Source organism: Nycticebus coucang, chromosome 11 (genome assembly GCF_027406575.1).
Source record: "Nycticebus coucang isolate mNycCou1 chromosome 11, mNycCou1.pri, whole genome shotgun sequence".
In the NCBI taxonomy this organism is placed as follows: domain Eukaryota; kingdom Metazoa; phylum Chordata; class Mammalia; order Primates; family Lorisidae; genus Nycticebus; species Nycticebus coucang.
This window is the reverse complement of record NC_069790.1, coordinates 51,499,803-51,516,911: the sequence shown is the minus strand read 5'-3', so window position 1 is coordinate 51,516,911 and position 17,109 is coordinate 51,499,803. Positions and strand designations below refer to the sequence as shown.

The following is a 17,109-nucleotide window of genomic DNA, read 5'->3' as shown; positions in this document are numbered from 1 at the left end:
GCCAACATCTCTGGTCTTGGGATTTTGTGATATGTGCTAATCTCACTGGAGTTAGATGATATCTCAAAGTAGTTTTGATTTGCATTTCTCTGATGATTAAGGATGATGAGCATTTCACAAGGGTACATGTGAAACTCAGTAAATGTAGAATATAAATGTCTTAACACAATAACTAAGAAAATGCCAGGGAGGCTATGTTAATCAGTGTGATGAAAATATGTCAAATCATTAATGTACATAGCTATGATTTAATAAAAAAATAAATAAAAATTAAAACAAAAAACCAAAATCAATCTGGCTCATTAATATTGAACAGGTCTGGGGACTTTGCAAAGGACCCTTTCTGGTTTTTCATGATTGGTATGCTTTTGTTAGACACTGATCTACACCTCTAACCTAAGTGGAGAGGAAGGGAAGAGAGAATAAAAATCTTTAAGACGACATTAGTGACAGTTATATCCACTTTGATTCTGTACCCAAGCTGAGATGTTCCAAAGAGGTTTCTTGACTATCAGCATGCTCAGAGCCTTTCAGTTCACCCCACTGAAAGCAAATAAATTCACTCCTTTTATAAGCTGAGCTGTTTAATACCTGAACTTCTGCTTATCTTTTGTTCACTTGAGTTTTGCTATCTATTCAACCTGTCATGTGTTTTAGGTAGTCATAGCATGAATTTAAAAAATATATACTTTCTTTCTTTCCTTTTTAACATTTAAATATTTTTAATTATTTAACATTCAGTATGTTTGTGGTTTTCTAAATATATATTTAAAAATTATTCTATTGTAGTTTGAACACTAAATGTGATATCTACACTGTTACAAAAATTTTAAAGTGTACAGTATGGTATTGTTGGCTATAGGGACAGTGTTATACAGCAGATATTTAGAATTTATTTCATCTCACTTAACCACAACATTATGTCCATTTTCCCTCATTTTCCTTTCTTTCAGCTCCTGTCATGCTTTCTTTGTTAATTATTTGCTTTACATTTATGGTTATGTTAAAGGAAGATTTCCTTTTTAGAATGCTTTGGGCTCACAAATCCTATTACAAGTTATTAGTTTATGTAAAATATCACCTAATGAGGCTCAAAAGTAAAAATACCCGATGATAGTAACTAGTACTACTAACGTGGAACACGGATGACGTTTCAGGTACTATCTTTAGCACTTTAAATGGAGTGTCCTATTTAATAGCCACCACAGCCTGTGAGGGATATGGGTATTATTCTCCTATTGCCTAGAAGAGAAAAACAGAAGCTTAAACAAGTTAAGTAACTTGACTGCATTGCATAGTTGTTAAGGACCAGAGCCTGGACTGGAACTGAGGTAGTCTGGTTCCAGGGCACATGCTCGAATCACTATAACTGTGGAGAATATCATTTAGACCTAAACAATTTCTTTTCTACCTGAAAATCAGAGATTGTTTGCCTTTCCAAGTCTTAGTATCCTTTTGAATAGATTATTCTTCCTTCTTGAAATCATATTCCCCACTTCATATTTTTTCCCTTTCATTCCCCATATGCCACTGGTAAATTGAACTTGAAATCTCTTTTCTCCTCTATCTTTGGTGTAATTTCATTACTGCTTCATTAGACAGCACATTATGAAAACATCGTGCTGATGCTGACAACTACCAAAATGTGCCCGAATTTACTCTTCTTGCCACTAAACAATGGGAAACTGTTTATGAAATAACAGGCAAAAATCAGAGAAGAGGATATGCATTTATTTCTTTTATACTTATATATACAAGGTATAAATATAGGAACTATGATAAGGACATTTATATAATCAGTCAAGCACAGACCTACATATTTAACCAATAAATTAGATTTCATTAAAACAAACAAATATACACAAAAGAATTGTACTTTCTTACAGATTAAGGTTAGTTATTAATTTTATATTATAGCTACTCTCTGTTATAGAAAAATAGTGTATTTTGAAATGTACTTCATTCAGGGACTTAGTAGAATTTTAATTGCTTTTATTAGTTTTATAATGATAATGAAAAAATATTATATGCAACTTCTTTGGATTATACTTTTAATATGAGAATAAAAATTTTCCCATCGTGGGCTGGCTTTATTGTGAGGTAGACTGGATAGATGAAAAATATTATGCTTTTCCCACAGGAAAATTTGAGCCCAGCTCGGCACCTGTAGCTCAGTGGCTGGGGTGCCAGCCACATACACCAGAGGTGGTGGGTTTGAACCTGGCCTGGGCCTGCCAAACAACAATGACAGCTACAACAACAAAATACCTGGGCATTCTGGTGGGTTCCTGTAGTCTCATCTACTTGGGAGGCTGAGGCAACAGAATTGCTTGAGCCCAAGAGTTTGAGGTTGCTGTGAGCTGGGACATCGCAGCACTCTACCGAGGACAACATAGTGAGACTGTCTCAAAAAAAAAGAAAAGAAAACTTGATTTTCCCCAGATTGTAGCATTTCCCTCTCAATTTCATTCTATTAAACTTTATTTAGTTAATTCTTGTTAAAAAATTAATTTTGATAAAACAACTACTTTGGTATTATTTATACTGATTGAATGTGATCCATTTCTGGAATAATATTTTGCCGTAAAGAGAATCCATAAACAGGGATCTGTTTGTGTGCAGGGAGAACAAGGAAAAATACCAAAGCAAGGGTTGAGCAAAAGTGAAGGAGAAGTACCCAGAACTAAAAGAAAGCTGGCAGCAAAGACAACCTTCTCTCAATCACTAATATTTTTCCCAAGATAGTAATGGCCCTTGGATGGCCATCTTTGACTTCACATGAGAGTGTGGGTAATTTGGGGTAGGTGATACTTTAAGAAGAGTGACTGCGTAAATGAGGGGGTCTGTGTTCCCCTTAGATGTGACTCTGCCCCTGCTATGGTATGTCCATTTTTTCTGGGCCTCATCCTCTCCCTGGGTCTGATTCCCCACTGGTCAGTGTTTTTCCCTCTCTTATTAATTTCCCCACAAAATGGCCCTTTGCATGTTTTCATGAAGGCGTTAATTGTTATTGTCTTGGAGGTCACAGAAGATGCAACTGGACCTAGGCCGGCAGCCTAAGTAGCCGGTAAAGCTTTTATATCAGCCTACCCGAAATTTCAGTCTTGGCTTTTCAGGAGGCTGTCACCAGATGTAAACCATGATAAAGCTTCATTTCATCTCAAATGAAATGAACTTACCTGGGGGGATAAACTTTCAAGGTTTCTCCAACAAATTATTGGGAAGAGATCAGTTTTAGCTGGTATTCTTTTTGAATAGTTCTACTCCACTTATGTTATGCTAGTTTGAACTGGACAAAGAAGAGAAGATTTGCTGGCTTGTAGTAAAATCATTGATCCTTAATTGTCATTAATTGTCCTCATATCAAAATTGAGTACATAGGATTCATGCTTCTCCATTCTTGTGATGCTTTACTAAGAATAATGTCTTCCACTTCCATCCAGGTTAATACGAAGGATGTAAAGTCTCCATTTTTTTTTAATGGCTGAATAGTATTCCATGGTATACATATACCACAGCTTAAGGTTATGAGGGGGGAAAGCAGAAAGAGGGACGGAGGGAGGGGGGTGGGGCCTTGGTATGTGTCACATTTTATGGGGGCAAGACATGATTGCAAGAGGGACTTTACCTAACAATTGCAATCAGTGTAACCTGGCTTATTGTACCCTCAATGAATCCCCAACAATTAAAAAAACAAAAAAAATCATTGATCCTGAGAAATTTGTCACAAAAATAGGACTATAAGATCTAAGAAATGTTTGAGTTTAGATTATCAAGGAACCCTGTGTTGTGTCTCTGGAGGACCCCATTCTTTTGAGGTTCTAAGTACTTGGCTGTGTAATCCAGGGCAAAGCTACTTTCTAGTCAGACCTCCATATATACCATTTGGTGCTCTTCTTTCTCTAATTGTCTTCAGACATCAGTTTGAGATTCTCAGTAACAGTTAAATTGATTGATCCCTCCTAATATGCTAGCTCCTGTAATAAAGAGTGTACACATCTCAGCTCATTTAATCCTCACAACTCTGTAAAGTACACTCCACTGGTAACTTTATTTTACAGATGCTGAAAACTAAGATAGAAGGAGGTTAAAACAAAAGAAAACAAAAGAACTTAACGAAGGGCACATAGCTTGGAAGTGGCAGGCTAGGAGAAGATTCCAGAGAACTGGGGTCTCTCTTCTGGGACTGAGAGAGTGTCCCTTAACACAAGTGACTGAGTGAAAGGCTGTTCTCAGATCAGGTTTTTATCCTAACAAAAGTACTGCACAGCTGCATCTAGAGAGGGGTCCCTGGAATGTAGCTCTAATTCGTAATCGGCCTAAATGTTTAAAAGTTATCCAGAATAACCTTTCATTTTGAGAACAGTTTAGCATCCAATGAAGCTGCTGAGTGGTCACCAGGCTCATGTATGGGGCAGACTCAGAACTTGTGTCTGTGGGGCCAGGCCAGAGAGGTTTATTTTAAAACTTGGTTTTTTAATGAGCAACGGGGGGCTCCCTAAAGTATTATTACCTTAGAATAGTCAGGCCACATCTTAAGTAGTTTATGTGAATGAGCTGTTTTGGTTCCTATGGGTCCTTAGCTACTGTGTTATAAGGCTTGAGTCCTCCAGGTCAGGATCAGAAGTCACTGCTTTATCTTCAGGCCAGTGGGGCTGTTGTGGGCTGTGTGTTCTGAATCCCTGACTCCGTGAGGGATATACTTCATTCCAAAGAGATAAGCCTGGATCTTTGAGAGGGTTTCTTTCTTTCTTTTCTTTTTTTTTTTTTTTTTTTTTTTTTTTGCAGTTTTTGGCTAGGGCTGGGTTTGAACCTGCCACTTTCATATGGGGCCAGTGCCCTACTCCTTAGAGCCACAGGCACCGCCCTTGAGTGGGTTTCTTAATATAACTCTTACACATCCAACCTGAAGTGTCTTCTCTGCCATTGAGCACATATTGTTTGGTACTTTAGGTTGACAACAATAAGTCATTGTACATTAGGTGTTTTCATTTATGTCCTTTTTCCTATATTACATTTTATCTCCCTTAAGATTAAATCTATCTATCTATCTATCTATTTATATAGATATAATATGTTCCTGGCTTATTATGATAGGTGACAACAAACATGTTATTTTGTTTTGACAAGTTAAAATACACTGGACTCTCTTTGCAAAACTAACTTTTTAAATATGACTTTGGCATGGACAGCTAAGATTCATCAAGTTTTAAAGCATGTGGTAATTTTGAAGTAGGAAAAAAACATGATAATTTACAAAATTTTATTCAAAAATATTTGGAATTTGGTGCTAAGAACTAATTAGTTTACTTTAAATTGGAAGTCACTTTGCTTTCCTCATGCTGGATGGCTTGTTAATCCATTCACCAATGGATTTATATAGATCTTTAAAATATAGTGAGTGGTTTCTACCCACCCACACCTTCCCCCTTCCATTGTTTCATACAAATAAAAGTAGTATTTTATCACATCTTAATAAATATCAACCAGATGCTAAAGATGCTTAAAAAAAAAGAAAAAAGTATCATTTAATTCTGAGTCTGTGCATCAGGGCTTAGATCCATGCATTGAATGTCCCCAGAGGCAGAAATGTAAACAGCACTTTTCTGTTCTGTTTTCAGGTCACATGTGCCAATTTAACAAATGGTGGAAAGACAGACCTTCTGAAATCAGGAAGCAGCAAATCCACACTAAAGCATATATGGACAGAAAGCAGCAAAGACTTGTCTATCAGCCGGCTCCTGTCACAGACTTTTCGTGGCAAAGAAAATGATACAGATTTGGACCTGCGATATGACACCCCAGAACCTTATTCTGAGCAAGACCTCTGGGACTGGCTGAGGAACTCCACAGACCTTCAAGAGCCTCGGCCCAGGGCCAAAAGAAGGCCCATTGTTAAGACGGGCAAGTTTAAGAAAATGTTTGGATGGGGAGATTTTCATTCCAACATCAAAACAGTGAAGCTAAACCTGTTGATAACTGGGAAAATTGTAGATCATGGCAATGGGACATTTAGTGTTTATTTCAGGCATAATTCCACTGGTCAAGGGAATGTATCGGTCAGCTTGGTGCCCCCTACAAAAATCGTGGAATTCGACTTGGCACAACAAACCGTGATTGATGCCAAAGATTCCAAGTCTTTTAATTGTCGCATTGAATATGAAAAGGTTGACAAGGCTACCAAGAACACTCTCTGCAATTATGACCCTTCAAAAACCTGTTACCAGGAGCAGACCCAAAGTCATGTATCCTGGCTCTGCTCCAAGCCCTTTAAGGTGATCTGTATTTACATTTCCTTTTATAGTACAGATTATAAACTAGTACAGAAAGTGTGCCCTGACTACAACTATCACAGCGACACACCTTACTTTCCCTCGGGATGAGGAGGAACATGTGGGTAAGACTGAAGCCTGAGGAAATAAATATGACAGGGCTGTTACCTCAAAGAAGAAGGTCACATCTGTTGCCTGGAATGTGTCTACACTGCTGCTCTTGTCAACTGGCTGCAAATACGTTAGTGGAAAACAAGCTGATGTAATTTCTGCCCAGTCAGCTTCATCTCTTAGTATAGTTGTAAATCACCGCAGATTTTAAAGTTACACTTGAAGACACGCTGTCACATATAGAGGTACACAAACACACCTTCACGCACATTTCAGCTTGCATCTTTCATGATTCCTATTGAGAGGGCTTTCATTGTCTGACTCACAACGGTTCAGGATAAACTATTATCAAACGAAAGGATTAACTAGACAGAGAATGTTTCTAACACTTGCTGTTACAGAAATCGCTTTTAAATTCTTGAGTACATGCTAATCAATAACCCCCAGTCATGCATTACTACTGCTTGGAGTAGCTGTACTGGTAAATACTACTGTAGGAGTATATGCTTGTTAAAATGGAAAAATGTGTCTTTAGAGCTCAGTATTTTTTATTTTATGAACACAGCAAAGTGTAGTAACTTTTTTCCAGCATATAGTAGGCACATTCAAGGTGATAAAAGATGGCTTTTTTTTTTTTCCCTATGGAGGGAGCCTATTCTCAGTAAAGATGAGCAAACATTTGGAATTTACACGTGGGCAGACATTGGGATTACAACTCTCATTGAATGATTGGACTTTTGGAAAGTAGAGATCAGCTAAAGCTGCTTAAAACAAGTTCTGATCATTAAATAAGAAGGAAAATGCCTGGCAGACACCACGTAAGTTATAAGTGTCTGTCTTATCTTTACTACACATATTGTAACAAATTCAATATCCTAGTCTTCATTTGTATGAATGGTTTGTATTGTACATAGTTCAACCAAGTGTTATTTGAGCTGCTTATTAATATTAACTTGTATTTGTCTCTCTGCTTGTTATTGGTTAAAAAAGACAAAAAGGATATAAGGATTCCATTTTATCAATGTAGCTGTGAACTCCATTAAGAAGAAAAACTTAATGTACAAAGCATTTATTCAGCTCAAGTATTGTTGAAAGCTATACATATACAACATTACAGTCTGTCTGTATTTAGATATTTTATTTCTGGACAAAATGAAATGTACATAAAAATAAAATACTTAAAGTTCAGTTTCAATATGTACTTGTGTAAGATGGTGATTTGAATGGTTCTGACAAAAAGAATGTGCTGGAATGTAGTCATGGTTTTGCATTTCATGTCTCTAAATTTATATAGAATTATTTAACTACTATTAGTCACCCAGTCAAAACAACTTAAGAGTTTCAAACTCAATCTTGGGGAATAATTGTGGCATACAGCATTGCACACATTTTAGGTTTCTTGTCATGCTAGTTATCAAGAATACCAAAAATCAGTGAATATAAGGAGATAATTAAGTTTCCCAAATTAATCTTAAATTGTTGAATTTTTTTTCTCGTTCAGTCTTTATTTAGCAAGAGAGTTGAAGTAGGGCTTCTTTTTTTCTTTAAAAAAAAGTCAAGATGTCTGAAGATGGTGGTTGAATTTTTCTGATTCTATTATCATGACTCAACTCAAATGTAAAACTGTGTAAGGCTTTGATGCTCAGTGTGTCTACAGCAAATGGAATCAACTCATTTTTATAGCATTGTTTGTGGACATTAACTTTCCCAGCAGACAAACAGATGAAGAAATATGTAAGTATCCCATTTTTAAATACACGAGTTGGGAGTACCCAGGGTTAACCAAAGAAGCCAAATGCAGAACACTAATCCATTAACATCTTTTCCTTGTGCTACTTAGGAACAAGTCTGTTCACATATAGAAAATAATAGAAGTACTACAAGAAAAAAACACAGAGTTGTAAAGTGAGAATGGATAATTGATTTGACTAAACAGAATCTTTAATTGCAAATCAAACACATATCACTCGGTTAAATGTCCATCTCTTGAAATCCTCCAATATATCTAGACAACCGTTTATAGCAATATATTAGTTAATTTTCCATGGGAAATTCAGAAGATGATGTTACAACAGGCTCTTGCTGGCTTAGCAGGCCATAAAAGCTTCCTGAGTTTCAGCTGTTGGATATATTTGCCATAGATACTCCTTGTCAGTCTGGAGTTTATTTATCAAAGTGATCACTTAGGAGTTAGTTGGCTCTTAGCAAACAAGAGAGGGAGAAAGGGAAAAATCAATTTTTATTTGGGATCATTTTATTAGTGGATTGTGACTTTCACTGAGCAGTTTGATCTGTCCTTTAGTAATCCAAAATTTAAGATGAGATAAAAATATGATTTGATATCCATTTCTCTACCCTGCTCTCTAACCTCCATAAAAAAATATTGCTTCTACATTTTTATTTAAATAAAGAACACAGCTAACTAAGCAACATTCAATGAATTGAATTGTTTTTCGGTTGTTTCTCTTAAGAAGAAAAACATAAGAAAAACACATGTAGCAAACTTCCAACAAAAGTTTTAACTTAAAAATATTCAAATTTTCAGGACACCTTTTCTGGGCCTGTACACAGTTATCCTGAACTCTCATATTCCCAACACCTCCATGTATAATATAGAAAATCATGATGATATAGAATTTTGATTCAAAAGAAAATGTATTTGTATCCAATATACTCTTCCTCTCTTAGACAAGGAAGCAGGCGGATGAAGATGATCAATATGAAGGTGCAAAGGTTCAGACCAAAACTTTTATTAGACCAACTTGTTGCTCTACAAACTGGTTAAGTTTTAACTACATTAGAAAATACATTTGTTATTAGGAAAAAATAAACTTTAAGCAGCATTAAGAAAACAGCCTTTTCTAGAATCTTAAATATTATTCCATGGCTTTGCTCAAATACAGAAAAAAAACTTCCAGATGGAAATAGATAGCATCTGATACAAAATGAGTTTGTTATTGCTTATTGTTCTTTCAAAAACATTTTAGTAAAATCAAAATTACTACAAAGAAATGATTTTTGTATCTTTTTCCCTCAGGATACAGGTTACTGGTTTATCTGTTAATTATAGAAGTAATGAAAGGTTTGAATATGTTCTCACTTGGGCAGTTCTGGGTCCATGGCTCATGGGAGAATTTCTCCGCCTGAGCAGAGGGTCCTAACTGTTAATGGCACATACTGAAGTTCTAGAAGTGATTATTCTGCAAGTAACTGAGATACTTGTTGAATTTAAAACTGTGGACTTGGCATCCTTAGAGTCCTACATTTCAGCAATAAATTGTAAGCCATATTTTTGCACAGAATAGATTAAAAAAATCATGAGAAGCCTGAGAAAGTGTTTTTCTTTTCTCTCATTCCCATTGCTTTACATGTAAGAAGCAATTTAACCAATATAAATAGTTCTTTGGGAAAGCAATTTACATCTCCTCCATCAACTTTGAAAGCCAAGTTTTAGCGGGAGGCAAATTCGAAGGACTTTGAAAGACCGGGTTGATGCACCAATTTCAGACATTTAGCTATCTGTTCATTCAATTATCTATTTATCTATTTTATATTTATTTCTATTATTACGTTTTTATTCAAATAAAATACAAAGTAGTAGATACACACAAAAGTTAAGAATTAGCTGACCTTAATTTGCATAAATATGATTACTATTTGCCTAGTTTGTAGGTGACAAAAATTGGATACATTTATAGTCTCATTTGAATCCTAGAAAACCAATTGCTAGGTCAGGCTTTTCTCAGGAGTCCCACGCATGTGTCAAAGAATGATTGCTGGGATTGGTTACATAAGGGAAACAATTTAAAGTTGCAGTGGATCACTAGAGTTTTATATGCAATAATTTGAAAAATAACTTAAAATATTTTTAGGTAACAACTTTGTAATTTCTTTTTACTAGGATGGGAAAGAATATAAACAGAAATTTTATAATGAAAGAGTTTTAATTTGGACTTGTTATGTGAGCAAATTCCAGAGAAACAGCCTAGGAGACTATTAATGCCAAGAAGTTAGATAAATGTCCAAGTTTGACCAAAAGAACTTTAATATTTATAACTTTGCACTTGCAGGAATTATGCCTTTTATTACTTTTATGGAATGACTCTAATGCTCCTATATTTGATGGCTTCGGAAGGCTCAGAGACCTTTTGTTGATGGCTGGAGTTGCTATTGCCGTGGGAGGCCAGGTGTTGTTTCCTCAAATTCTAGCCAGTGAGTTAGATTTATGACTCCATACACATCCCCTCCTGGCAGCCTCTTATTATTTATTTTCTAATCCTATGTGAAGATTTCAAAGGGACTAGAATGTGATTACTCTCTGATCATCAGATTCCTCCACTCAAACATAGGAGTAGACTTGGCTCCTGTGATTGCGATGAAAGAAAAATGCAAGTTGTTAGAATGCAGCTATTGCCAAAAAAGTATTTATTTATTTTAGAAGTATAGTTTTACTCTGTCTCCCATGAGGTAGTGCAGTGCTGTGATATAGCTCACTGCAGCCTCGAACTCCTTGGCTCAAGCAATCCTCCTGCCTCAGCCTCCTGAGTAACCGACATTATAGGCACAAGCCATTGTGCCTGGCCAAATAAGTATTTTTTTTTTTTTAATAAAATATCTACCATTGTTTTGGTTGTTGCCAAATGACTGTGTGTATTTTCTGCAGTCCAGTTTTATCACCACAATTAATTTTTTTTTGCATTTTATCAAAGTTTGCAGTAGAAAGCATGGCCAAGTGACATCTTATAAGCAGGTTAAAAATATTTCACAAACTTTTTGAGAGCGATAAGCAACTGCTATTCTCTTTTACTACTCCCTTTGCCCAAAAGAGAAAGGGTGCAAGTCCAAGATAATGGCTAATATTTATGGAACACAAGGATGAACCACTTCGTGTGCTAAGCAGTTTCGATGTGTTCTCTTATATAAGGAGTGCGGCTCTATGAGGCGAGTATCTTACGTTTGTGTTGCAAGAGGAGACCAATGCTTAGAAACACAAAGTAACCTGCCTACAGGAGCACAGTCCTTATGTCATAGATCTAGGAGTTGAACCCCATTTCTTGAGTCCAGAGACTGATTTTTTAAACTGTTATTACTCTGTTACTCTAATTTTTATTTTTTTTTCAAATTTCATTGAAGAAATCTCTATACAAAATTAGCACATTTAATATGAAAAGAAGCATAGGACCATTATATGGAAAAGAGTAATAATCCATTTAATCCATTTATTTACTTCTAAGTTTTTCTGTAGCTGTTTACTTGTTTCTTTTAGTTGCTCAGGACCCATCAAAATCCTGTTTCAAATTCCAGCCCTGGTCCTTCCTAGGCAGACACCAGCTCCGTAGCGTGGTTGCACACACAGATCTACTCCTGTGGCAGCCAGTTTTGTTCCCCAAACCACTTTTTTTTGGAAATCATTTTTGATTTGGGGCCAGAGATGTCTTTGAGTTTGATAACTATGACAGCTGTAGGGCAGGGATGAACAGAGCTATAATGTAATTGTTAATTACCCTAGATTCCTGCTCAGGAATCTTGTTCAGGGAAATATGATTGCATGTTTAGGAAAATTTTAACATAACTTCAGTCTTCTTCAAAAATGACTCATGTCATTTTAAAGCAGTTTTTATTCAACTCTTCTTATGTGATTTCATAATGCATCTTTCTCCCCTTCTGCATAAGCTTTGAATTGGGTATTCTCACAGAGGCAAAACAAAAATGCATAAGGGTATTTTCTGAATAAAGCTTAAGTGGATGGGGAGATTTAAAAGGATTGCTCAATCTTCTCTTCTGATACATTTCATTTTTCTTGCTTGTGAAGTCTTATGCTTTAAAAACAAAATATAAGTGCAAAAATTGTAACCATTTGCTTGCTCTCTCAAGTTACTCAGAAGCCTAGCTCTCTACACAAAGACAGGAATTGGGATAATCTTAATGCCTTGGACTGCTGTGCTCTGGTCCTCTGACTGTGACAGTGATTCTGCCGCTCATTGAACTGTTTTCGCCTCCTCTTGTTTTGCTCATGTATAAAATTAACATTCTTTAAGAGAACCATAATGTGAACACAAGTTACGATTTATTGCTTAAACTGGAACCATGCTTAGATTCTACAGGTTATGAATAATCTATGAACTCTCTCTTCATTATTAATTAAGATGATTACCTTTTCATATTTTTCCTGAAATTTTCGGGAAAAATTGCATTTATTGTTAAAAGAACATGTACTTAAGTCTAAAAATATTTATAATGTTTTACTCTATGTAAATGATAAAGTCCTACGGGATTTGTCAAATTTGAAAGGCTGTTCTTCGTTTTCTTTAATTTGCAGATTTTTGTGTTGTTTTGGCCAGGTGTCTATCAGGCCTCTTTCACGCACTTATTATCAGTGGGGCCTTTGGAAGTCTGAGACCCCGCCCCCATCCACACATTTACTTCTTTGTACCATGAGAGCTTCCTCCAATCAGGCGACTTTTCACATCTAGGTCTCTTTTGTAGCAGAGGCAAGAAGCAAAGAGGGAAATTCTTAGCGAAGTTATGTTTGGAAATTTGGCAAGGCTGATGATATTGACCAAAAATGTTCTGTGGATTGCTTTGTTTCCTTTAGCTTGAGTGATGTATAACGAAGGAAGGATTGAAGCATGAGGATGCAAACTCTGCCTCATATCTAAGAGAGTTTGTGGGAAAAGATGAGATCACGCAGAGCCGGTTCTTCTCCCTCATTTCCCCCACTCAGAGCAGGTGCTTGTTATTAACATTGTGAAGAAAAGGAACTCACTAGTGGGAAACAAGATTACAGACACCGGCTTGTCCCTGAGCATGAACCTTGTGCTCTCGGGACTTGGCGATCTGACAGCAGAAGGGGCTTATTTCTGGAATGGAATGTGGGGAAACTGCGAGCTTTGTCCCAAGAGTTCTTATTGCTGTGTGGAGGATCTAGGCCATTGGGAATGGGGTGTCAAAAGTCTCACGGGAGAAGTAGAAGCTTTTCTGTTGTAGCAGTGACATAACCTGGGCAGAGCCCAGAGCGCCCACCAGACCTTGAGGTAGGAACAGAGAATATACAGGATCAATGTACTAGACCCGATTGTTGCAGACTGGATGGAATGTGAATTTCTGGGAAGCCAGTGTGAACTGATGATAAATGAGAATCAGCTGTTACCTTCTGCCAACAGCAGGGGGTACAATATGTCCTTTGAAAGTTTTACACAATCTTTGCAGCAGGTTGGAAGAATCGTTACAGAAACTACAATTGAGCTCGATTGACTGAGATTTTAGTGTTCTCCATATGGTAGAATTTAGGTTTGAACATAAAAATTCAAGTTATAGGAGGATAAAGTTACACTTTTCTCCCAATTGATTATGTGACTTGAAACTCACATCCGCTAGATATTATTTCATTCATTTGATGGAATTTGTTGTTTATAATTTTTTTTGGAAAGTCCATTGCTATCACACCGTGAGGTTTTAAGAGAGAGATACCTATAAGGGCAAAATAGTTTATCAAGTACCGTAAGGACTTTGCAACCTTTGCTTTCTATCCAGTAGAATTTCATAATTTTACATTGGCTTAAATGATGTCATAAATAATGGTTTTGGATTTGAGGGATAACTATACAGGTATGAAGAAGATGAATAGATTGTAAATAATGTTCTCAACTAACACTTTCAATTACTCTTTTTAACATCTTTTAACTACAGTTTTATAGTTTGTGGAAAAGTATAGAACTTAGTTCCAAATGCTGGTACACTGAAAGGCAGAGAAGTTTCAGGAAATCTTATAGACCCTGGCATTGGGACATGCATTGCAGTGGGAACAGGAGTCAACCATCTCATCAGGCTGCACATCTAACATTCTTTCCATTAGGCTCCAGCTCCATTTTTTCCACTTTTCTTGAGAGGTCCTAACATGAATATTTGTAGAATCACATTTCTATATGAGAGTCATGGTTTGCACATGTGTTCAAATATTTCTAAATTTCCACGGAGGTGACCCCTGGTCCTGTGGAATAAGACATGAAGGAATCTGATCAGAGGATGGTAGTAAGTTGTCTGGGTACCTCTGTGCTTCGTATTTATTTGACGTATTTAGGGAATGCCTACTTTGTTACGCAGCAGCATAGGTACTCATGATACAGCAGCCAATAACAGGAAGTCCTTGACCTGTGGAGCTTCCACCCTCGGTCAGAGAGAAGACCTGACACCAGCACTAAATAAGTATCTTGTATGTCTGATGGTAATAAGTGCTGTGGAGACAACTGAAGCACTGAAACAGTGGGAGGGGCAGAGGTTTATCAGTTTCTCCTTTTGAAAAAAATATCGGTGGTTTGGGGAAGTGGCTCTTTTAGTCTGTGGTAACACTCCAGGTAAATGATGGAGTGCAGCTAGTCATAAAGATATCTAGGGCAAGAGGATTCCGTGGACAAGGCATAGCAATTTTAAATGCCTGAGTCAGGAGTTTGCGTGGAGTGCCTTTGAGGAAAGGCCAAAAGACTAGAGTAGCTGGGCAGAGTTGGAAAGTGACCTGAGAACAGAAGCGAGATGTTGCTTTACTTATGAACGCTGAAAGAATTTTCAAAGGGTTTTGAGCAGATGAGGGCTATGATGTGAATTACCTGTTTAAAGGAACGCTTGAGCACCATGGAGAATGAACTGTAAGTGGGTAGGGTGGACAGAGGGAGGCCATGTGCGGAGCTGATGCAGGTGAGAGAAGATGATGACTCAGATTTAGGCCACGGCAGTAGCCGTGTTGGCCATGTGAAATGCGTAGACCCTCCACAAAGGTCAGGCCTAGGATTTACTGGTGGACTGGCTGTCACATAGGAAGAAAGGAGTCAATGATGCCTTATTTATTTTTTACATTCAGGTTACATATACAGATAGATGATTTATAAAAAACAAATACTTTAAATCCTGCTGAGCAATTGGCTAAAAGTTACAAATGTGCATTCACCTTTTGATCTCTATTCTAATACATTTTGTTCATCTCTTTGAAGTCCACGGAAAGAAAATAAATTAATTTTATATTTTGAAATGTCTGTATAACTTCTTTGGGTTCATTCTGATAGTCATTTTGTTGCTTTTAGAAGCCTATGAGATTTACAACGTTCTTTTCTTTAGGGATCACTTTTTAAAAACATATAAAGGTTTATCCAAGAATACTGTAGAGCAAAAAAGAAAATAATAATAAATACATAAAGAACTCTTCCATGCTGTATAGAACTACTTTATATTGCTCTATGTTGAAAATTTGAGAGAGAAATTACTATTATATGAATTGGTGGCAACAAGTAAATAGAAAACATGGAACATGTAAATTTCTTCATGTTCAATGATAGCCAATTATTTCTAATTCATGTCTAAGTAGAACTAAATATAATCTCTAATATACAAGCGTTCTAAAGCTGGCTTTTATGAGGCCAAAATACTCCTGAGATTATACATACATCCCTTTTCCTTGGAAGAGAGATCGACTTTTCTGATATACCTATAAAAGAAATTTTTTTTTTTTTTTTTTTTTGTAGAGACAGAGTCTCACTTTATGGCCCTCTGTAGAGTGCTGTGGCCTCACACAGCTCACAGCAACCTCCAAGTCCTGGGCTTAAGCGATTCTCTTGCCTCAGCCTGCAGAGCAGCTGGGACTACAGGCGCCCGCCACAACGCCTGGCTATTTTTTGGTTGCAGTATGGCCGGGGCCGGGTTTGAACCCGCCACCCTCGGTATATGGGGCCGGCACCTTACTGACTGAGCCACAGGCACCGCCCTAAAAGAATTTTTAAAAGTAAAAAAATAAAAGAACAATGAAAATGTATCATTAAGGAATCAAAAGATGATGTGTGGGACCAAAGCTACAAATTAATTAGCTAAATCAGTAAAGTAAAATTTGAAAGATTTATGGAGGATTACTTAACCAACTGCAATTTTAAAAATTATTTTTGATATGACTGGTAAGTTATTATTTTTATACACATTTTAACTTCTGAATAAAAGAACAAATAAAACAATAATTTAAATTTTAAAATATTACCTAATCTTAAAATGGCTGAAAATATATTTGGAGCATTCTTTAAAATCAGTTATTGACACCATTGTTATTTTTTAATCTACAAAAACTTTTCAAAATACTGAGTACTAACATTCAGTTTGAATTCAAGTTCCTCTGAAACATGAAGTCAAAGCTCTGAATACCAGGAAAGGATCTATAAATCACAAAATGGAAAAGCTGTAATAATCCATATGGCTACTAAAATTAAATAACATGCAATTGGGTATGTCATTGCACCCAGGTTAACGCATTTAATCTCACTGTACTACAGTGGGAAAATTAATTCAGAAGCATTCTGCTTGGAGATTAAATATGTAGAATTGATATTTATTTATAAATGTAAATGCATGTGGTGGTTGAATGGGCAGTTATAGGCTTCATTTGATACTGACTCTTCTCATATTATCGTAACAAAACAAAACAATAACAAGTCTAATTGTTCCATTTCACATATGGAAATTTATACTAAGTCTTTGAGGCCTCTGGGATAACATTTAGTGTTCTTCTGATGCAGAATAATAGTTGATAGCTGTAATAGTTAAGTATCTTAAACACTACATTTATCTGTAATATATATTGCTGCTAAGAAGTGATCCTGAGGAAGATGTAATTCTGTTCCAAATAAAGACCATAGCAGGAAAGAATAATTGGAACATTTCTAACTTGTGTTTCTTTCTTTTTCTTTTTACATTG

General features: G+C 36.3%; 1 protein-coding gene across 2 annotated transcripts in view; it reads left to right on the top strand.

Moving 5' to 3' along the window:
• NXPH1 (neurexophilin 1) overlaps positions 1-7,580 on the top strand; it is a 313,558-nt gene extending 305,978 nt beyond the window's left edge. For both annotated transcript variants that reach the window (XM_053553867.1, XM_053553868.1), the window contains exon 3: positions 5,622-7,580. In XM_053553867.1, the coding sequence (XP_053409842.1) occupies positions 5,622-6,383 (762 nt within the window). In that variant the 3' untranslated portion in view covers positions 6,384-7,580. The remainder of the gene's footprint in view (positions 1-5,621) is intronic.
• Positions 7,581-17,109: the final 9,529 nt, after the last annotated feature.